This window comes from Myotis yumanensis, unplaced genomic scaffold, assembly GCF_028538775.1.
Source record: "Myotis yumanensis isolate MYYU_CA2020_CCGP unplaced genomic scaffold, mMyoYum1.0.hap1 SCAF_5, whole genome shotgun sequence".
In the NCBI taxonomy this organism is placed as follows: Eukaryota; Metazoa; Chordata; class Mammalia; order Chiroptera; family Vespertilionidae; genus Myotis; species Myotis yumanensis.
In genome coordinates, this window is record NW_027223756.1 from 63,614,614 (window position 1) to 63,638,937 (window position 24,324).

Sequence of the window (24,324 nt, forward strand, 5' to 3'; positions counted from 1 at the left end):
TCTTAGAGGCATTGAATCAGAAACTCTGTAAATGAGGCTCAGCAACCTGCATTTTAACAAGCCCTTCGGCTGATCAGATGCCCGCTAAAGTTTGCAAACCACTGGCCGAGACTAATTAAGCAACTGTCTAGGTGTTCTGAATTGGTGATAAAATTGTTTGCATTGGGAAGTGAATCATTTCATAACGTTAACAGGTGTGGTATTCACCTGTGGTGTTTGCTAAAATGTAGATTTATGGGGCTCAGGGCTCCACACCTTTCAGCAGCCCCCAGGGGACTCTTCTGCAGCTCGTCCTCAGAGTTAGCTTCCCAAATGCTCCCACAGATGTGCAGAGCCCACTCCCCGGTTCCCTGGATGTTTGGATTTTGAAAAATCAAAAGCTGAGGGACTTGTGCCTCTCTCAGCAAGGAGGCCAGAACAAAGGAGGGTGGGATGATACTGTGTGCTAAAATGGTCTCTTATTTAAATGAAGGCATATCCTATTTGTTACAAAGTGTACACATGCTTTATGGATGAATGAATAAATAGGCGGTTAATCTACAAAGTTCAGCTGTATGCCAAGCTGAGCATTCCTTGATTCTAAGACATTTACTCAATTCTCAGCACCCATTCTTGGGACACAGTGGAGTATCTTTTTCTCAGAAAGTGCCCTGGGCCATTAGAATAAACCTCTGGATGCTGCCTGACCAGGCAGAGCAACTGATCAAACTAGTTGTATGGAATGTCCCTAGCTTGGAATTACAACAGCAATTTGCTGGGCAGAATGGCTTTACCTCTTCTGGGGATCTTAGGGATACCATTGTAATTAACTAGCTATTAATAACAAGAAGGAGCAAAGGGAAGGCCCAATATTATAGGAATGTCATTTGGGCAGCTTCATAATGGACTAATGAACTGCTATTAGCCTGATGCTGAACTGGATCCGGATCCAACATGGAAAGAAAACTCTGGACACTAGCTCTGCTTCTAGCTCTACTGAAACCACAACGGCACTTCTATAACTGGACTAAGGGAAATGGGACTTTGGAAACCCAGGGAAGTAATTCCACGGAAATAAAAATCACTCATCCTCCCATGTGAGTCTCAGAAAATTCTTTCTCTCGAGGTATTATAAGGATCCCACCCCCAGCACCCAGTGGGGGAGCAGACACCTCAATTTCTCCGATAACACTAGTACCTTTGGAAACAACTCTTTGAAGAAATTAAGGGGTGTGACATTATCCTGAGCCTATTTTAAAGAAAATTGAGGCCATTTATGCAACTGAATTTTGTGTTCTATCTAGTGGAAAGTGTCCTGAGATGAAAAATCTTTGTGGAGTTAACCCAAATATCATTTGAGCATTGTTGGATAAACAGATAAATAAATCTGAGGTCAAAACATATTTATAGAAAAGTCAAGGGTTCAGCTACTTAACCCTTTTGTGCATCAGGCCACTAGTTTAACTATAAAATCAAGAGTGTAGAAAACTCATTCCTTCAGACAGTAGCTACTGTTTCAATAAGATAGTAAATACACAAACCATGGTTATTCCTAGAAGTACTTAACTTGTTTAACAGACAGGAAAAAAGTCCTGCAGCTGGAGACTCTGAGTCACCAAGGGTCAACATTAAAGTTTGTGGGAAACGCAATGATAACAGCAACTGTGGTAGAACTTGCAAACGTGACTTCAAATGTTGCCCTCCCTCAACCCAAGCCCCTTGCAGTGTGACTTTGCAGCTTCTCTCAGTGGGAGGAAGGATCCCTCTCACGTCCTGAAATGAGTCTGGCCTGCGGACTTGCCTCAGTAAGGATTGTGGTGGAAATGCCACGCGACATTTCTGAGAGGAGGTTTCAGGAGGCCTTGCAGACTTTCACTTCACTCTTGGGTATCATGTGTCTACCCCGGGAACAAGCCCGCCTAACCTGCGGGCGTACCAGAGCTGAGTCACCGGCTGTCTCAGCCAAGGTCCCAGGCATGACGACAAAGCTGATGTGCAGCAAACTGCATGGCTACTCTCAGACAAACCCAGCTGAGTGCTGACCCACACAATCACTAGCTAAATAAATGGTTACTGCTTAGGACACTAAGTTTGTAATTGAGTGATAGCTGACTCACACACCAGCTAACATTTAGTGAGCGCTAATTATATGCTAGATATCCTGCTAAACATCTTTGGACACATTATCTTACTGAATCCTCTTAACATCCCATGGATACAAATACTCTTATTATTCCTACTTTGAAAACAGTCATTTTTACCCTCCTTATAGGCAGGATTCATGCCCAGGCCTCCCAAGCCTGATCTCTATACTCCAATGCTTCCATCCGAATGTGCTGGTTGGTGAATCTTGAGAAACTTGCATAACTTTAAGGACTGTTACTTTTGTTATTTGGTCTCTCACTAAGGCAGGAGTTCCCACTTCTTTCTCAGGGAGAAATTACTTTTGGAGGTGAATTGGCTGCTCCTACCAGGTTCCCTTTCCTGCTTCCTGCTGCCATTTCTATTGGCTGGGAGCTCGCAGTCACTCTCCCCATCTGAACTGCAAGCAGGAGGAAGGGGACGTTGGCAGGGAGCAGACAGTTTTATCTTAGTTTTAAAAAAATTTGTGTAGCATTCAGTTATTTTTACAAGATGATCTATCTATCTATCTATCTATCTATCCATCCATCTACCTACCTACCTACCTACCTACCTATCCATCTATCTATAGAATAGAACACATATATAGGCATTTAAATCAAAGGTTACTATAGCTTAAGCTCAGCAGTTTAGTTGCTTACTCTTGAGTTACTGCCACCATCTAGAGACAGCATTCCAAGAAGTTTAATTTCTTCAAGGGGGCACATTAAAAAGTCTATGATACTAGAGGGACTGATAACAGCAAGGCCTCTTCAGTGTAACAGTTCGTTATGCAGCACTTAACAATTGTTGTGCGATGTCTTTGTTTTCCCCAAATAGTACCTTATTTTCCCATGAGTGAGAAATCGCATTATTTTACATTATTAACCAAAGCTCATTTTCTCACTGTCAGATCGAGCCAACTCAAGTTATTTTACACATTTGTGTTTTTGAAGCTTCAGACATTTGAAGAAAGTCCTGACAGCCTTGCTTGCCCAGGTAAACTAATTGGCCAGAAGCTTTATAGCATCGGTTCTCAACCTGTGAGTCGCAACCCCTTTGGCGGTCGAACGACCCTTTCACAGGGGTCGCCTAAGACCACCCTGCATATCAGGTATTTACATTACAATTCATAACAGTAGCAACATTACAGTTATGAAGTAGCAACGAAAATAGTTTTATGGTTGGGTCACAACACGAGGAACTGTATTTAAAGGGCCAGAAGGTTGAGAACATCTGCTTTATAGGGTCATAAATATGGTTGTTAAATAGTAGGTAAGCTGGACTTAGTGTGTTTTTTTCTTTTTTAGGAGGTCTCATTTTTCCTTCATAACTGCAGTAAGCAAAAGATAAGAGCAGAAACACTATACGAGTGCCTGCTATATGCCTGTACACTTACAATCTTTTATATTTAATCTTCCCAAATTCTTTTAGTTTAGATACAATTTTTGAACCCTTTTATCACATGAGGAAACTGAGGCTAAGAGAGGGTAAGAAACATTCTCAAGTATGCGTATTGGTTATTGTATTCAGGTTCAAACTAGGCAGTCTGGTTCCCGTGCTCATATTCTCAATTTATATTCCATTCCACCTCCAAGAGAGTAACCAGGCAGGTTCTTGAATTAAAAAATTTACTATGTGCACAATCAGCACTTTCCTGAAATATTGGCTGTGATACTAATATATAGAAAATAATGGATTTTTTTTAAAGGGAGGGTTGAGTGGCGCCAACCACTTTATTTATTTTTTTAAATATATTTGTATTGACTTTAGAGAGGAAGGGAGAGAGAGAGAGAGAGAAACATCAATGATGAGAGAGAATCATTGATCGGCTGCCTCCTGTACGCCCCACACTGGGGATTGAGCCTGCAACCCAGGCATATGCCCTTGACCGAAATCGAATCTGCAGACTGATGCTCTATCCACTGAGCCAAACCAACTAGGGCAAGAATGGATATTTTAAGCTAATGAAATAACTGTAAGATTTTCTTAAGTGACATATATTTTGTATTTCTCTGTAGTTTTCTCTCTGCCTATTTCTATTTTTGTTACAAGAGGTCTCAGGACTTCATGGTCAGTCAGTCCTCAGTCCTTTGGCCTCAGATTCTTGCTGTGACTACACTCACCACAGTTTTCTTCATCGGCCTGGTTCCCACAGTCATCCACACTGTTACAATGAAGATACTGAGGCAAGCACTTGGTGATGTTCCCACAAGAGAAATAGCCGAGGGAGCACTTGACCTCCTGTCCAACCCCATGAGAAACTGTGATGAAGAAAGTGGAGACAAGGTTAATATGAAGGCATTGCAAAAAAGTGGTCCCCCAATAGTTTATAACCATTTTGTCTTCTCCCCCTGGTGTTTCCCTCCATGTGGCATCCTCACCTTGCTTCCTAGCATCTATTTTCCAAGAACCTCCACTCCAGTAGAATGACCTTTCCCACGTCCTCCGAAGATGCCAGGATTCTCCTCTCTTTCCATGCTCCTTCCCACCTGGAATGCCCTTCCCAGCCCTCTTTTTTTTTTTTTTTTAAATATATTTTATTGATTTTTTACAGAGAAGAAGGGAGAGGGATAGAGAGTTAGAAACAGCGATGAGAGAGAAACACTGATCAGCTGCCTCCTGCACACCCCCTACTGGGGATGTGCCCGCAACCAAGGTACATGCCTTTGACTGGAATCGAACCCGGGACCCTTGAGTCCGCAGGCCGACGCTCTATCTACGGAGCTAAACCGGTTAGGGCCCCAGCCCTCTTTTTTTTTTTTTCTATGAAATGCCTGCCAATCTTTTATAGTTTAGTTCAACTCTCCTCTTTCAAAATTGTTTTAGCCAGTCATTTGAACAAATCAGGAATTTATTGCATTCTTACTATCAGCTCAGAATCAAGGCTGGTCTGGGACTAGAGGGAGGAAGAGATAGAGGAGATAGGAATGCACATGCCCTGTGCTCTTCTATAGACTCTCCTAAGTGTGAGGCCCTGTGCCTATAGTGCTGAATGGAACAGAGTTCCTGCTCTTTCCAGATTGGCTTTTTTTCCACCTAGCAACATGTATTTAAGGTTCCTACATTTCTTTCATGGCTTAGTACCTCCTTTGTATTTAGTGCTGAATAATATTCCATTATCTGTACCATAGTTTATTTATCCATTTACCTACTGAAGAACATCTTGGTTGTGTCCAAGTTTTGGTAATTATTATTTTTTGTTAATCCTCACCTGAGGATATTTTTCTCATTACTTTTTAGAGAGAGTGGAGGTAGGGAGGGAGGGGGAGGAGGAGAGAGAGAGAGAGAGAAAGTGAGACACATTGATGTCAGAGACACATTGCCTCATTTTTAGGGATCAAGCCTGCAACCTAGGTACGTGCCCTTGATTGGGAATGGGACCCTCGACCCTTTGGTGTGCAGGCAGATGCTCTAACCACTTAGCAACATGGGCCAGGGCCAAGTTTTAGTGATTATGAATAAAACTGCTGTAAATATCCCTGTGCAGGTCTTTGTGAGGGCATAAGTTAACTATGCCATTTTAAAAGATTTATATAATTTCAAAGGTTATTGTAGACTCCAGTATAATTCTGTTGCTTATTATCCTTACCAAGTTTGTAAATCTTTATCATATTCTAGAATAATTGTCAACCATAAAGAAAGAAAAGCAGAATAGTTTGAACAGTCAATAAAGCTTATTATGTAAAAATCTATTTGTGGTCTATCATTAACTCATGAGAAGAATAAAAGTGACTATGTCCTTGATAAGGTATAGTGGACATTTTAATAAAAGAGCAAATGATTCTTATTGAAAAGCAATTTATGTTAGGTTAGAGCACATAATCTGATAAAGGAGACAGTAAAATATGTGTAATAGTGAGCTGTGTTGCAAATAGTTTTCTCACATGTAAAATTATTTTAAAATTATTTATCAATATTTTTTCAACAAATTCCCCAAAGCAAAGTCAAAACAAAAAATGTTTATAACACAGGACATAACTGGTAGAACAGAATACATTTCAGAAACATCAATGTATATACATGTAAATAAACTGACTTGCATTGGGACTGGATTTTTATATATTTATTGAGATATAAAGATATAAATTATCAGACAAATTCTTTGATGAATTGTCCTCCTTCAGCCACATTTATTGTTTGAAGAGGTTTTAACTAGACATCTAGGTATATTCATTGATATGGGGGTATCCCTGCTACCAGGCCATCTCAGTGGACAGAAAAGAAAATACATGCATAGTAATTCATACATACACACATTTACTTCTGTGTTTCTCTCTCTATAGACCTCTAGATACAAAAACTATGATTTCAAATACAACTCCTAGTCAACACTATAAAGTTCAGTCTAGTTTTCTCTCTTTACAATATTGGTAACTCCCTTCTCTAACAATGAGAAACCAGTTTTCTAAAACTCTTATAGTTACTACCTCGACAAATACACTTCTGCACGGATGCCCTCCTCCACCCCATTCAGCTCTGACTCCCTACACTGGGCATCTTTCTGAAGTGAGCACTCTCCTTGCCCTGTTTGGGATCTGATACACTGTGCCAGGCTCTCTCTGTGGACACCCTCCTCACCCCAGTGGGGCTCCAAAATTCCGCATCCCAGCACAGATGAATACCTATTTAAAAAAATATATATATTTTTATTGATTTCAGAAAGGAAGAGAGAGGGAGAGAGAGAGATGGAAACATCAATGATGAGAGAGAATCATCGATCCTCTGCCTTCTATACTCCCCCTACTGAGGATCAAGCCTTCAACCTCGTCATATGCCCTTGACTGGAATCAAACCTGGGACCCTTCAGTCCACAGGCTGACGCTCTATCCACTGAGCCAAACCAGCTAGGGCTGAATGTCTTTTTCTTATTTGCCAAATGGCTTTAAGATTCAACTATTCAGTAAGAGAAGTGGTGGAGTAAGGGGCCAGTAAGTGATGTTAATAGGAAAATTTTGGAGAAGTTGAAGGGGATGAGTATATGCCACCCTAAAATATGCCACTGTGGCATAAAGATTATTTTGAACTGAAGGCAATTGAGAAAAGGCAGACATTGGGAGAGCTCTCTGCCTTCCCTCATCTACCTAAGAGTAGAGCATACATTCCCTTTGTGAAGGTGTTTCCCTCTTCTCTCCCATACCAGGAGAGCAACCCTTATCACTGGGGATGGAAAGCTAGCATTGGGATGCATCTGAACAAACCAACTTTACTTAAATAACATTTTAAAATATCTTTATTGATTTCAGAGAGGAAGGGAGAGGGAGAGAGAGATGGATACATCAATGATAAGAGGAAATCATTGATTGGCTGCCTCCGGCACACCCACACTGAGGATCGAGCCCAAAACTGGGCATATGCCCTGACCTGGAATCGAATCTTGACCTCTTGGTTCATAGGTCAACGCTCAATCATTGAGCCATGCCAGCCAGGCCTTACATAACATTTTTATTCCATTGGTTTCCTATATGTTTACCTTCCCGCAAGAAGCCCAAACCTCTCTTTCCTTTGTCTAGTCACTTCACAACTTGTTACCCTTTGCTAAAATGATATATAAGCCCTCAAGCCTAACTGCCTCTTTTGAGTCCTCATTTCTTTTCTGAGGAAACTCTGTGTATGTTATATTTTAAATATTCATATCCATACAATTTATAGACTTTCCACCTGTTAATTTGTCTTTGTTAGTTCAGTTTGTGAGCCTTAGTTACAGAATATAAGGGCATACAGGAACATTTTTCTTCCCTCTTCCCTGACAAATTCAAAATCTAAAGAAGTGGAAAAACGTTTTTTCTCTCTACACGATGATTTGTCATGAAGCTATGTCATTAAGAAAAATTATTAGCCATATTATTACAGCACTAATAAGTAGAAAAAATGATATTGAGCAACTCTGGCAAAGTTGCCCCCAGAGTTACATAAGAAATAGTTCATAGTGCAGCAAGTAAACATGCTGTAGGCATGTAGCCCAGCTAACCATTGCCAGAACGCTGTTTTTGTCTTGCGCTAACCTACATATTTCAGTGGTTGACAATTTTAAATGGGAGAGAGAAAAGAGAGTTTATATTTCAAGGCAGATTATCTTTACTAGACTGACACTTACAAAATCTCTGTGGCTTGCGTGCTAATGGGAATTCATCTTTTTCTACCTCCCAGTAGCTTCCAGACTCCCTGGCTGCAGCCTTGTCTGGGCCTGGATTTCCAGCAACCTCTAAATTTCTTAGATCTTCCTCATGCAGATCTTTAGCCCTCTTCCAACATATTAGGATAGCCACACCTCAGGGCCCATACTGCTTTATAAGGCATCAGAAATTGTAAAGAACAACTAAAACTTTCCCCAATAAGTTTATCCAAAGGATCACGATGTGTGGCACCTTTAGGATATGGATTGGAATGCAAAAATATATTGTAATTGAAATTAATTTTTTATTGTGGCAAGATGTAAATGACAAAATTTTAACACATCGTGAGTGCATACTTTAATGGCATTAAGTACATTCACACTGTTGTGCAACCATCACTACTGTCCATTTACAGAACTTTTCCATCATCCTAAATTAAAAAAGAAAATAGCTAGATGCCACGAAATTTGTGGCAATGCCTTAACCATATATGTGTTGTGTAAGCCTGAGGGACTCTTCCATCCTTGCCAAAGGGAGTGCTAAGCCTCTCCCCTTTCATACACTAGAAAAACATCTTGGATGACATAATCCCTTGGATGCAAAGCTGCCATAGTTACTATTTCACTTTAAAAGATGTATTTATACATTAAATAAATAGGAGAATAGCTGTTTCATATGACTACCTTAATGAGAAAATTATATTTTATTGAGTCTTTATAGTTCTTCCACTTTATATAAAACTAGAGGCCCGGTGCACAAATTCATTCAAGAGTAGACCTTCCTCCCCCTGGCTGCCGACACCATCTTCTCTCTGGCACCCGGGACCTGGGCTTCTCTTGCAGCCCTGGCTTTGTCCAGAAGGTCATCTGGAAGAATGTCTGGTCTAATTAGCATATTAAGCTTTTATTATTATAGATATGTTTTATTGTGGTAAGAACACTTCACATGTGATATATCCTCTTAACAAATTTTCAAGTGTACAATACAGTATTGTTATCTACAGGCACAATGTTGCACAGCAGATCTCTATAACTTATTCATCTTGCATAACTGAAATTATTTACCTGTTGATTAGCAACCTCTCATTTCCCCCAGCTCCCAGCCCCTGGAACTCAATATTCTACTCTCTGCTTTCATGACTTTGACTGTTTTAAATAACTCCTATAAGTAGAATCATGAAGTATTGTCTTTCTGTAATTAGCTTATTTCATTTAGCATAATGTTCTCAAGGCTCATCCATGTTCTCATATAAGGCAGAATTTCTTTTGCAAAAGGGTATTGGTATTTGAATGTGAGGGATCACTGTTTGCATTAGATAGGATCCTTTAAGTGTGATTGGTATGCCGACTTTTGAATACTTTTGTATTTGAATTGACATACATCTGGGTCTATAAAGGCTGCAAGTTGGATACTCCAATAACAAAATTGGTAAGAACAGACCTAGACTTATTCAGAGCATTGAACCTCAATAATTTAGTAACTGCATTTGATAACTAAGGTTGACACAGAGTGTGTAGTGCTGAGAACATGTGTCATTGTTTACTGACCAGCCAGTATGTAATGCTTAACAACCCTTGGGAGAGCCCCATGTTCTCATGCAAAATTCAACATATGTATAGGGAGCTGATTTGTTATATAACCAAGAGTCACGAGGTGAAAGAGGAAGAAGCTAAGCCCATGAGGTTTCTGTGTTGTTCTTTGCATGTGTTCTTAGTATGTCTCCAGTGTTGTGAGTGCAGACAGAGTCAGAGAAAAGATAGGAGATACTCAAACTCCATTGCAATATGTATTATGATTGTGGCCCTGTCAGATGGAAGGAATAAGAAAAGAATGAGAATTTAATGTGACAGTGAAGAGATTAATGAAGGAAGTTGGCCACAACTTTATTTGGGCACAGGACTCTGCCTAGTCAAATTAGGACATAAAATAAAAAAGTTATCAATAAAAGGCAAAGATATGAGAGAAAAAATTGTGAAAGACACTGAAATGGGCAAAAAAGATAAGGTTCCTTGGGCCAGGTTATCTCCACCTTATATTGTCTTTGAGCTATTTTACAACTCTAGTTTGTAGACTATTTATAGTACTGATGAACGGAGTGGATTCAGAGACATTGAAGAACAGAGTGAGGAAACTTGGAGGGAAGGCGGGGGTGGGTGGGTGGATGGGAAGTAATCAACCAAGAAACTTGTAGGCATATATGCATGGCCCATGGCTACAGACAGTGGGGCAGTGAGGGCCTGGGGTGGGGGCTTTGGGGGCAGTCTGGAGGGGGTCAATGGAAGGCATATGTAATATTTTCAACAATAAAGAATTATTTTAAAAATTTATAGCAATGCAAATGACTCTTGTCCATAGTAATGTAGATTGTGTGGGACAAAAACAGATTGTGAGATACACTGATTATACATTTTTGCATGTATTAAGCAAGTTTACTTCAGCATTCTTATTTATATATACATATATAGGAATGCTGAAATAAATTATATATACGTTTTTAATTCTTTGAATCGATTGTAACATCTTATTGGTTTCCTCATTAGCAAATGAGTTAAATAAAGTCTTTGAGACATTTTAATTTTATATTTGTATGAAAGTCATAATTTTATCCCCTCCTCCTACTGTTCCTCCTCCTACTCCTTCTACTTTTTTAAAAAGATGTCATTTAATAGGTGTGGGAACCCATTGAGAACCCCAGAGTTGGTATGAAGGTTATTTTAAGCTGAAGACATTTGAGAATCAATAGATGCAGAAAGAAGCCTCCTGGGATCTTCCCTTATCTGACTAAAAGAAGAAACTTCTTGGAAATGAGGCTGTCAAAAATCCCCTTTTCAGGAAGAATCTACTCTCAGGAAAGAGACCAAGAATAAACCTAACCTAAGTGTCATGGTCGAGAGGAAGAGGGAAAGACACTTGCTTCTGCATACAGAAACGTTATCACAAACTTTCTTAGCTCACCTTTGCTCTCCTAAAAACCTATTTGTCTTAAAGAAATTTCCTTGTTTTTCCCTAAAAGCCTTTGCTTCCTCTTTCCTTTTCCTTAAGTCAGGGACATAAACCTCTAAGTTTAACCATAGTAAGCCAGCTTCTTTGATTAGCTCCTGTTGGGATACATACAAATCAACTTTTTCTCTTGTCATTCTGCCCTTTGTCACTTTAAGTCACAGGCCCCAGGTACTGAACCTAAAAGGGCAGAGGAAAAGTTTTTCTTCCCCTACACAGGTCTAACTTGAACATAGGAGATGACTTCATTTGAATAACCTTTTGCTTACTATTAAATTAAATTTATTTAGTCCTAAAGTTGATAGCAAGCTCTTGTTACATAAGGAGTGAATAGATGAGATAGAAAAGTTTAAGAACATGGGATTTAGTGCAAATGTTGCTAGGTTACTTCACAAGGAAAATATGTACCTTAGAAGTAGAGGTATTTCTAATTACATTCTTGAAGGCTTTCTAGCCACAATAAATCAAATATTTTATATATCTGAATATATTTATGCATTGGGAATTAAAAAGACACTGTGATCAGAAAATTAATCATTTCAACAAACAATCCAATAAGAAAATGGGCAGAGCTACCATATACTATGGACTTTGGGTGATTTTGATGCGTCAATACTAGTGCTTCAATTGTAACAAATGTACCACATTAATGCAAGATATTAATAAGCAGGGGGAACCTTAGGTCAGAATGGAGGAATGGGTGTATATAAGAACTCTTTGTACTTAATGTTCATTTTTTCTATAAATCTAAAACTGCTCTTAAAAAAAAAAAAGGCAGGTCTGAATAGACACTTCTCTAAAGAGGACATACAGATGACCAAAAAATGCTCAATGTCACTAATCATCAGGAAAATGCAAATTAGAACCACAATGAGATACCACCTCACAACTGCCAGAATGGCTATCATCAATAAATATACTACAAGTTATTGGTGAAGAGGTGGAGCAAAGGGAACACTCATGCACTGTGGTGGGAAAGCAGATTGGTGCAGCCACTATGGAAAGCAGTATGGAGTTACCTCAAAAAATTAAAAATGGAACTGCCTTATGACCCAGTGATTCCATTTCTGAGCATTTATTTGAAGAAACCCCAAACTCTAATTCAAAAGAATATATGCACCCCTATGTTCATTACAACATTACTTATAATAGCTAAGATATTATCAACCCAAATACCAATCAACACTAGGTGAGTGGGATAAAAAACTGTGGTACTTATGTACAATTGAATATTACTTGGCCATAAAAAATAAGAAATCCTACCATATGCAACAGCATGGATGAACCTAGAAGATATTATGCTAAGTCAGTCGAGAAAGACAAATACCATGTGATTTCACTTATACGTGGAATCTAAAGAACAGAATAAATGAACAAACAAAAGACTAATGGATACAGAGAACAGACTGATGGTTGCCAGAGGGGAGGGGATTGGAGGAGGCCGGGTGAAAAAAGGTAAAGGGATTAAGAAGTAAAAAATGGCCCGAGTTGGTTTGGCTCACTGTATAGAGCATCGGCCTGGGGACTGAAGGGTCCCAGGTTCGATTCCAGTCAAGGGCATGTACCTTGGTTTCAGGCTCATCCCCAGTAAGGGGTGTGCAGGAGGCAGCTGATCGATGCTTCTCTCTCATCGACGTTTCTAACTCTCTATCCCTCTCCCTTCCTCTCTGTAAAAAATCAATAAATATATTTAAAAAAAGAAGTAAAAAATGGTAGTTACAAAATAGTCATGGCCATGTAAAGTACACTAGAGAAAATATAGTCAATAACATTGTCATAACTATGCACAGTGCCAGGTGGATAGTGAAAATACTGGGGGGGAGCATTTTGTAAAGTATATGATTGTCTAACCACTATACTATACACATAAGACAAATACAAAACTATATTGACTATAGACTGTAATTGAAAAAAATCTAAAAAGATAATTTCAACTAAGACTTGGTAGCAAAATAGATTCAGAACTGAATTAAAACACTTAGCAGAGTTCCAGTGATGCAGCAGACAGTTCATGATGGTGACAACATGACATGGGTGAGGTATTTGGCCCAGTTAGCTTGGTATACATTAATATTTAATGTTGATGTAAATACATCTTTCTTTCAGTGGTACTTGAAATTAAGTTTTTGTGATTACAATTTATAAATTGAATATTCTCATCTCATACAAACATCACTCAATTTAAGAAATCAATTAATTTTTTAAAAAAGAGTCCTAATGGAAAAAATCACTCCAATGTGTAAAAACGCAAATAACTATTACAGTCATATTTGATGCAACTTGGGGGAAAATGCTTAATAATTTAATAGCAGCAGCAGAAACATTTTTGATGAAGCACTTGCATCTCTTCCTTCTGAAAATCCTTTGTGATTAAGTGGACAGGAAAAAAAGAGGAATAGTCACATATGCAGATTGTCAAGTGAGACATAAGTATTGAGTGAATATCAGTGACTTTTTTTCTGCCAGAGGATGAATTATTGTTATTCTCCTATGACTAAAAAATGTGTATATGCTTTGTATGCATCTCAGGGGATCTGTGTGAACTGCAGTACACAGAGAAGGAAAAATGGTCTAGACTTTGTGCAGCTATTGTAGCTTTCTCTTTGATTGAAGGGAGTACCAATGTAATTCAGGGTCAAAGCCAGAGAGCAAGTACAGTGGAGTATTTTTATAACGTGGTTTTGAGGAAATTGCACCAGTTCCCATCTTGTAAGATGATTATGCTGTGGCTAGCTATCATTTTTGGGTGAGACATGACTTGACCTGTATTATGTCCAAATCTTGACTCCTTCTCTGAGAAATAAAATCTAAAGGGCTTCAATAAACATTTCTTAGAAGCTAGGTTCCTAGTGACTTATCATTAATGAAATAAAACTTAGCTTTTATTGCTGACAGATCTTGACAGAAGTGCACAAGCACTTACAATTGTGTCTGGGAAACTCCTGGAAAAACACACTCAGTAGAACAATAAACCTTATTTTGTAACAACAATAACTATTAAAATGGAAAATTTCAACACGATGGCTCTGAAATCACTGCAGTCACTGTTCACTTCAATTTAAAATAAAGGAGGTGAGTACATTTAATTAAAATGTTTGTAGGGTTTCTGTACAGCTATGATTTGGGTAAGCACGAAGTTATGCGTTTCATTGGATTCCATCACTTATTTACAGCATTTTTACAATCTATGGAAAATATGTAATATTCCTATTTTCTTAGATAATTACTCACATGATCAAAAGTATAGAGGCAATTTGCTAAAATACCTTGTTAGCAAGAAATAAAACCAACCAAATAGAAAAACAAAATTGACACAAAGACAAACTTCCCCTACATTAATCATTTACTTTTAGAGATAATTTCTATCTTAAGTGATGACTATTTCAGCTATCCGAAACCAAAACAAATAAAAATATCAGTTGTAATAGAGGAGTGTTAAATTATATGGTGTAATTACTGAACTATATGTTTACATATATAGTTCAACAATTTGAAGAGAGGTAGATATACATCTAGTGACATAAAATATTCAAGGCATATCATTAAGTAGAGAAAGCATTTTTTAAAAAAAATATATTTTATTGCTTTTTTACAGAAAGGAAGGGAAAGGGATAGAGAGTTAGAAACATTGATGAGAGAGAAGCATCGATCAGCTGCCTCCCGTACACCCCCTACTGTGGATATGCCTGCAACTAAGGTACATGCCCTTGACCGGAATCAAACCTGGGACCCTTCAGTCTCCAGGCCAACGCTCTATCCAGTGAGCCAAACTGGCTAGGGCAAGAAAGCATGTTAAAAACAGTCTATACAAGTTGATCTTATTTATATAAAATAAAGGAGTATATATAATACTTGTGTTTATAAAGTTCTGATATATTAACAAGAAACTGTTAACAGTGGTCATCTTTGGGAAATGGAATCAATACTGTCAAGAGAAAGGAGAAATATTTCCCTATATCCTTAGGGAAATTTGGCCTTTTTTTTTTTTAAAGTGAGTATATCTTTAACAATAAAAACATAATCTGAAGCTATTCACAGATACTTCAAATATTTGAAAATTTGATTTCTTAGTTATAGATTAAAACACAAACTGATTTGTAATATTGGTTACTTTTCTTTAGACCAGTGGTTCTCAACCTTGGCTGCACATTAGAATCACCTGGGAATCTTTTTAAAATCCTGATTTCTGGGCCTCGTCCTCCGGAAATTCTGTTTCTTTGTCACTAATGTTGTGGCCCCACCCCATAACAAAGAAACAGAATTTCCGGAGGACGAGGCCCAGAAATCAGGATTTTAAAAAGATTCCCAGGTGGTTCTAATGTGCAGCCAAGGCTGAGAACCACTGCTTTAGACCTTTTGAAACAAGGTAGGACAAGGCCAGTGGCTTTCAAGCAATGATGACTTTGTATCCCAGGGGGCATTTGGCAAAGTCTAGAGACATTTTTTATCTCCACAACTTTGGGGATGCTATTAGCATCTAATAGGCAGAGTCCAGGGATGCTGCTAACCATCCAGCAACGCACAATCCTCAAACCAAAGATTTATCCTAAAATGTGAAGAGTGCCTGGGCTGAGAAACCCAGGACTGAGGCGGTGGTGAAGAATCAAAGGGAAAGCATTCCCTGCTGGCAGACTTGTGGACCAGGCAATGAATTACTTCAGCGGCTGTTTCCTTGTATTGGAGATTTTCCAATAGATTTTACCAGAGGGACCAGTGCAGCTGTTGTGTCTCTTGAAAGGTTGTGGCTGTTGTTGTTTTTGACAAGTCACTTGGGAAAGAAGTTCCTGTTTGTTATGTCCACTAATGCCAGGGAGGATATTTGTGTTATTTATAAGGAATAATTTCTTAACGAGGATTATTAAACAATGGGTTGCTAAGACAATTTATGGAGGTTTCAAAAAAAATGGATAGATCATTTAAGAATATTTTGTCAAAAGTAAAGGAATCAGACAGAATATTTTCAGGATGCCTGAACTAGTTCACTGAATCTGTGAATAACACCAGCAGATGTTTAAAAGGAGCTATCATTTAAAGGAACACTTTAGACTTTAAATTTGAGATTTTTTTTTAAATTTTAGAGGATGTTTATTAAACCTGAGGACAGTGACATAAGAAAGGTCTGGGAAATGAGCCTAGGGGGTTAGCTCAGGATGAACTGCCACTGCCCCACTGCTGCCCTGGTTGCAAGTCTCGTGGGGTCCCTCAGAGTTTAGGAGATGCACGCCTGTAGGGAAAGAAAGGGGAGAAGGGAGGGGGAAAAGCATGGGGGTATTCCTGGGAGGGAGAGCACGAGCTGGGTTAGGTTTGAGATGTGTGTACTTGATATACATAAAAATCCTTGGAAAAATTCAATCATCCATACCTCAGTAAAACTGAAAAAAGAGCATAAAAAAATTCAATTGTCCTGACCAAATCCAGAGAGTTATATCTCTTCATAATATTGCCTCAGTCCAGTTTTTCATTTTCAACCTTCTATTATGTTTTTTCTCATAACCTATATTATTGGCTCCTGGTAAATGAGATACTTTGTGTACCCAGAATCCAGTCTGACTTAAGGCCTCACACAGAACTGACCCAGGGACAGACTGTTTGCCGCCCCCTTCCCCCCATGGTCTGCGCACATTGCTGCCTCCTACCAACAAAATGGCAGCGGGGTGGACAGCGTGGCTTTCTTATTTATCTGCCAACGTCCTATGCTTTTCTCAGGATATCACCGCCTCCTGAAAGCCTCTATTTCCTCCACAGGCTGAAATATATAATTTTAGTAAGCTCATATCTTTCCATTCAATTTGATCTGCCTTAAAAAAAAAATCTTGGCTCACTTAGGGGCGTCTGTTAAGTTAGCAGGATAACATTTGAAGATAATGACTGAAGTTTATTTTCCCCAAAATTTTTTAGTTGCCAAGATTTTTCACTCATGTATTCAGGGATAGTTATTGCTTCATAGGGAGGGCAACTAAAGCTGAGAACCAAGAAATATACTGCTGCTTGAATTAATTTATAAACTTTTAGCTGAAAAATATTGAATGCCCAGATTTCCATGGCAAGAATGAGGCTTTTTGGGAGATAATTTTTCTTTCTTTTTAAGCTCAGAACTATTGATTTGTCTGGAGGACTTAGAGGATGGATTTATACATAAATCACAGGGTGAGAAGAATATGTGCATGATGGTTACTTTTCTGTGTTAACTTGAGTAGGCTATAGTACCATCTAGGTGTGACTGAAGGCATTTTATAACTGTTGTTAGCACCTACAATCAGTTCACTTTAAGTAAAGGAGACCACTGTCACCAGGCCGGGTGGCTCATTTGGTTGGAGCATCACCCTGAGCACCAAAAGGTTGCGAGTTCAATTCCTGGTCAGGGCACATACCTAGGTTATGAGTTTGATTCCCAGTAGGGCCTGTATGGGAGGCAACTGATTGATGTTTCTCTCTCACATCAATGTTTTTCTCTCTCCCTTCCTCACTCTTTAAAAATCAATAAACATTAACAACAATAAAAGGAGATTACCCTCAAAAATGTGGGAGGGCTTCATCCAATCAAGAGCAACTGAGGCTTCCCTGAGGAAGAAAAAGTTCTACTTGTGGACCACAGTGTCCACTCCTTCCCAAGAGCTTCTAGCCTTATGAATTGCACACTTGCCCAGCCACACCTCACAATCAAGTAAGCTAATTCTTTCAAATAAATCACTTTCTATATCAGCGGTTCTCAACCTGTAGGTCGCGACTCCTTTGGTGGTCAAACGACCCTTTCACAGGGGTCGCCTAAGACCATCCTGCATATCAGATATTTACATTATGATTCACAACAGTAGCAACATTACAGCTGTGAAGTAGCAACGAAAATAATTTTATGGTTGGGTCACAACATGAGGAACTGTATTTAAAGGGCCAGAAGGTTGAGAACCACTGCTCTATATCTATCTATCTACCTCTCTATCTGCATATAAAATACATGTAAACATATACATAAATAATATAAAAACCACTTCTTATATGTGTGTGCATATGTATGTATGTGTGTGTATATATATATATGTGTGTGTGTGTGTGTGTGTGGTGTGTGTGTGTGTGTATAGTAATTTATTTCATATGTATATTTCTGGTTCTTATTCTCTCATAGAATCTTGACTGATCCAGCACATAAGGGAGTTTTTGTGCCCCCCCCCCAAAGAGATAAGAATCCCCCAGAAGGCAGGAGGAAATGGATTAGAGGGAAATTCCAGTCCCCTGAGCTGAGACCAAACAGATAATGTGGAGGGAGGATGAAAAAGTAGTAGGAAACTATGCCCTGGATGAGGAAAAAGGGATCGCAAACCTCAATTGGACCTTCTTCACCCCCAACACATGGTGTAGCCACAGCAGAACATAAAAGGAGATGTGGAGAAGATTGAGGGTGCCCTTTTACACTCTCTTATTTTATGAACCCTGGACTGGAATGAAAGAATGCCCAGAGATTTGCCAGGCTCCTGGGTGGGGACAGAGTAGCTCAGAATGAGTTAGCCGACCAGGAGACATCTCCTGAGTGGGAGGAGGAAGATACCGACTGACCTCCAGGATGCAGGCAGCCGGAGAGTGGGGAGCATCAGATATGACAGGGACAGAGGACCAGGAACCAAGGGTGAGTGGTGTGGTTTCCTGTGTGAATGACCCAGCAATGAACACACAGGACCAAAAGCAGACGCCTCTCCCACCAAAGTCCAGATGACACAAAAAGCTCCCCAACTTAGAGAGCTCTTGGAGAGGAGACCTAGGAGGTGGAGAGCCCTGAACTGGCAAAATATTAACCCAAAACATATTGAAGAAGAAAACGTAGGAAGAACCCAGAACTGATTGGGTTACCTGGAAGTAGATTAAGTTTTCTGCTATATGAACATTCGAGTTTAATTACACAGAAATAAAAGTTCCATGATTTGGGCCCTAAATTCCTAAAAGGAGCTTTCCTATTTCTAAATTGTATATTTTTCAACATGAATAGTGGTAGTCACATTTAAAAAGTGGCATATTCTACTGTGGGTGTATATGCTTAAAAACATTTAAAATCAAGCATTGTGGAGCTCCTGATGTATTTTGAATGTTTTTTTGTTTGTTTTTTGTTTGTTTTTTATTGACAGATCGTTGAGATGAATTTGCCCTTATTCACTCAAAGGCTACTAAGCTGCTACCATGCAAATCCTTTGGAGGAAGGTAACTAACACTTTAAGCAAAGAGTGCAGGATTAGCTCACCCAGCACCGCTGGTGAACAGCTGCTTGGTTTATTCTACATGCTCAGTGATGGCCTATGTCTGGGTAGCATTTGGTAAATCTTCATTGAATGAATAAGTAGACCTCTACACAGAGTCGCTAAGATTCATGAATCTGGCTTCTTTTGATTGGCAGCATTTAAACTCACCCCTTTTAGATTTACTTTTGTGGCAAAGCCACAGCCTCAGTTACATCTAACTCTGTTTCTCCTCGACCTGCACTTGTATGGCTACCCTTGGCAGGACAAAAGCACATGATCCACTTCAAATCCAGAGCCCAAACTTAAGGAAATAACTACTGACCAATAGTTATTCCCTCTTCCATTGTTCCCTCTTCCCTATATTCTCTCAGTCTCCTAGATGATTATTTTATTCCTTCTCTCCTCAAACCTCCAGTACCTCTTCTCCCATATTCATAGCTCAGTGATAAGCTCAAGGCCACCAGAGCCTCACAAATCCTCCACTGTGTCTCCCACAGACCACCCTCCTGTGCTCTGCCTCCTCACCCTTGTTATGAAAGAGTTGTCTTTGCTGCCATCTAAAGTCAGTCCTTCAACTGAGCTCCCAGGTTCCATCCCCTGTCTCTACTCAGGACACATTCCAATGATTCTCCTTTTTTTTTTTTTTTTTTTTTTAATATTTTATTGATTTTTTACAGAGAGGAAGGGAGAAGGATAGAGAGTTAGAAACATCAATGAGAGAGAAACATCGATCAGCTGCCTCCTGCACACTCCCTACTGGGGATGTGCCCGCAACCAAGGTACATGCCCTTGACCGGAATTGAACCTGGGACCCTTGAATCCACAGGCTGGCGCTCTATCCACTGAGCCAAACTGGTTAGGGCAGATTCTCCTTTTTCTCTCAGCAGCCTGAAAACATGCTGTTATGTCTCCCCTCTTCAAAACAAGACAAAAGAAAAAAAACTCCATAATTTCTTATACCAGTTACATCCCCATTTCTCATCTCTCCTTTTTAGCAAAACTTGTCAGAAGCTTCTATACTGGTGTCTCTGATTCAGTTTTTGTGTTCAGCTTTACTTCTAAAGTTTTGGAAATGTATTGAATACAATATAAACACTGCCTCGTGAATGTGGGTTATCACGTTGATGCCTTTAGGGCCTTTGAGGGGACACATGTTCTATAAATTTGATCTCAGACTCCTGTGCTTTCCGAGTTCTGTCAACTTTTTATAGTTTTTCTTCACAATTCTTCACTAACTGTCACTTCAGCTATCATAACTTTGTCTGCCTCTGTGGTCTGAAGACTCTAATGACCATTTCTAATTTATTACTTGAATCTGCTGTCGCTCAAAATGCAGATACTCAGACTGATAGGTGTAAAGCAGCGGTGGGAACATTGGGCCACAGGTCACGTTAAGGCCTGCGAAATCAATTGGCCTAGCTCTGCCAAAGCTTAGGAGTTAATTAAATGTTTGACCAAAGACAGCAGGCTAATTTTTAAGTTGATAATTTTGTATGGCCCGTGAATGATGTTATAAATATCCAAATGGCCCTTGGAGGAAAAAGGTTCCCCACCTCTGGTGTAAACCTAAAGGGCCCTTCATGCCAATTAAATAAGCTATTAATGGGGCTTGAACATTTTTTTCTTACTTTTGAAGAAGTGTCTGGACTTTCAAGAATCCAAGTTTTGAGGTTCTAGTATAAGTGATATTCAGTTGGGTGAGATGTTATAAATATCGCTTAGGTCTTAGAATTCTGCCATAATAAACATTTAGTAAGCATTTATTTAATAAGAGCATATATTTCCGAACACATGGAGTAGCTGCAATTTCTGAATTTTCTATTTATACATTCTAGCACTTATCTCAAACTATGACAAAATTCTTTTCTTGACTTTCCAACCATCACATTTTATCCCTGCTCAGTGAGTGGTGTCACAGCAGTCAGTTTTATTGATTACGCTAGTAGTGCAGCCAAGAAATAAAGATCCCAAATCAAGGGCAGTTGTATTTCTTTTTAATAGCTCTTCCATCCAGCGTCTCATTTTCATTCCTACTGTCTGTGATTCCAATCTGTATTATCTCACGTCTGGGTAACAAATTTTTAATGGCTTCCGTTTGATTATACTTTAGACTTATAGTCCAAGTGTCCCCAACTGGCCACAAACCTACCTTTTTAAACCTAAGAGGACATTACATTAACCTTTCACTTCCATTAGTTTTCTTTATCTTTCAGCTTTTTGACGCTTACTATATTTTAGGCAAAATGTTAGGCACTTTACATGCCTTATTTTATTTCCTCTTCGTAATTCCATTAAATAATTGTTAATATTACCATGATTTTACAGATAGAAGGTAAGGCATAGAAAAGTAACTTGTGTGGGGAACACTGAACTAGAACGCAGCAGAACTGAGATTCAGACACAGGTCTGATTTCAGAACCTGTGTTCTTAACCGCTGTGCGTCTACCAGTACTCCAAGATTGACCTGTTCATGAGTTCCTGAAAAATCATTCATACTATTGCTTTCTTTTTTTTGGTTTATGATAGTGTCCTTGCATATCTTCTTTTTCACTTAAGTCTTCCCCTTCATCACCAAGCTCAATTATACCTTTGAACTCACTTCCTCTTCTGTTCTGGGTTGTCTGCCCTTTTGAAATCACTGAGTGCAAGGATAAGATGCTGTTTCATCGGGGCATGTTATCTGTGTGTTGCCCTGAGTGTTCCAAGTTATCTCCCCACAAGGTCAAAGACAAACATGATGCATTTAAATAGACATTTTTCTATTGCTTCTTGGCAGATGTATTGGAGATGGCAGCCTTATGAATCTAGACTCATGGTTCATATGGAACAATGATTTCCAAAGAAGACAAAGATTTATTACCTTAGCTTTTCCTTCCTTCATATTTAGGAAGTAAATTAAAAAAATTAGAAAGGAGAAGATTTCATTATTTTTCCTCTTTAGAGAAGTTTCTAGAAATAAACAACTGAATAAATGAGGCCTCTATTTTAGTAACTATAAGGGGGCTTAGAGAATGTAATTCTTAGTATATACAGGCTAAAGTATTTAGGACTGAAGGGTTATAATGTTTGCAACTTACTCTTAAGTCATTCAAAAAGAAAAAAAATATATATGTATGTATGTATGAATGTGGTGAGAGATAGAAAGCAAATGTGGGAAAATGTTAACACAGGGTGACTCCTGGTAAAAGGTATATGGGTGTTCAATGTACTACTTTTGTAATATTTTTGTGGTTTTAAATTTTTTCAAAGTAATTTTTTAAAACTTGGTAAATATTTTAATATTTTAAACTTATAGCTGAAACAGTTTGTAAAGTTTCTAGGTCTTAAAATTGTTATTATTTGAAAAATATTTAACTTTCCTTTTGCCTGGCATTTGACATATACCCATGCAATATTCTGAGTAAATATAAAGTGACCTGGACACCATATATGTGTGTGTGTGTGTGAGTGTGTGTGTGTGTGTGTGTGTGTGTGTGTTTAATGTATGTGTGCTTTAAGCTTTCTGAGGATTATGGTGTAAGATACAAAGAATTTTAATGGCAGGAATATTATTTATAAGATATGTAATTCCATATCATCTGTGTGTTTCTGACTTGGAGTCTCTGATTTTTTCTACCCCATTTAAAAAACATATTTTTATTGATTTCAGAGAGGAAGGGAGAGAGAGAGAGAGAAACATCAATGATGAGAGAGAATCATTGATCGGTTGCCTACCACACACCCTACACCAAGGTTCCAGCCCCAAATCCAGTCATACTCCCTGACTGGGAATTGAACCATGAACTCCTGGTTGATAGGCCGACGCTCAACCACTGAGCCATGCCAGCAGGGCATTCTACCTCATTTTTACCACAAAGAAAAAGCTTTTTGTCTTTCCTTTAACTGCCTAAAAGGATTGAGACAGGGGTCTGCACCAGGAAGAGAGTTATTATCAGAGATAACTTTTTATATCAGAAAGACTTACCTGCATGACAGGGTAAACATCTGTTTAACAAACATTTGCTCTTCTCATCTACCCGCGAATTGTCTTCCTCCCTTTGAAACTCCAGCCCCCTGTGTACTTCTTCTTAGCTCAGGATGGTCTATACGCCTCAATTACCTGATGGCTCGGGTGGGAGGTGAGGGGTGTGCGTCATGCCTTTGGGGCTCCTGTACATATGAGATTTGTATTTTTCCTGTTAATCTGTCCCGTGCCAATGTAATTATTCGACCAGTAAAAGAACCTAGAAGGGAAGACAGGAAAACTTTTCTGCCCCTATAGTTTCATGCTTTCATGATACATCCACGTATGCCACCTTCTTGGTTATTCCCTATTTATCCTCCCACCACTAAAGCTGGACATTAGACTGTACTTCATTGCTCCGGGAAGGTAGAGCATAAAAGAACCTTTCTAGAATAGTAAAATTCTTGCCTGAGTTCGATAGCTTAAACATAATGGCTTTCAACGGCAAAAACAAGTGCTTGAGCCCAGCTGGCATGGCACAGTGGTTGAGTGTCGACTCATGATGTTGTGGTTTGACTCCCAGTCAGGGCACATGTCCTGGTTGCGGGCTCGATCCCCAGTGTGGGGCGTGAAGGAGGCAGCTGATCAATGATTCTCTCTCATCATTGATGTTTCTATCTCTCTCCCTCTCCTTTCCTCTCTGAAATCAATAAAGATATATTACAACAAACAAACAAACAGAAAACAGGGGCTTCAGAGAGAATATTTTTTAAATTTATTTTTTGAATTCTACTATCTTGGTTTTAAATATCAACACCAAATACTAAAGGACACAGAGCACCGAGTCTTTCTACCACCTATTGAGAAGCTTAAGGAGGTGATACCCTGAAAGCAAATTTCCTGAACTTGGTGAGAGCTAAATATGAGAAGGAACCATTGT

The 24,324-nt window shown here is 39.0% G+C and overlaps 1 protein-coding gene and 1 non-coding gene across 2 annotated transcripts in view; both read right to left on the bottom strand.

Annotated features, from left to right (window-relative positions):
• Positions 1–24,324, bottom strand: part of RXFP1 (relaxin family peptide receptor 1) — an 84,927-nt gene that overhangs the window by 48,534 nt on the left and 12,069 nt on the right. The window contains exon 2 of the mRNA XM_070415403.1: positions 4,227–4,364. Within this exon, the coding sequence (XP_070271504.1) occupies positions 4,227–4,364 (138 nt within the window). The remainder of the gene's footprint in view (positions 1–4,226; positions 4,365–24,324) is intronic.
• LOC139011951 (U6atac minor spliceosomal RNA) lies at positions 8,656–8,782 on the bottom strand. Its single transcript, XR_011471753.1, has one exon. It is a non-coding gene; the product is annotated as a U6atac minor spliceosomal RNA (small nuclear RNA).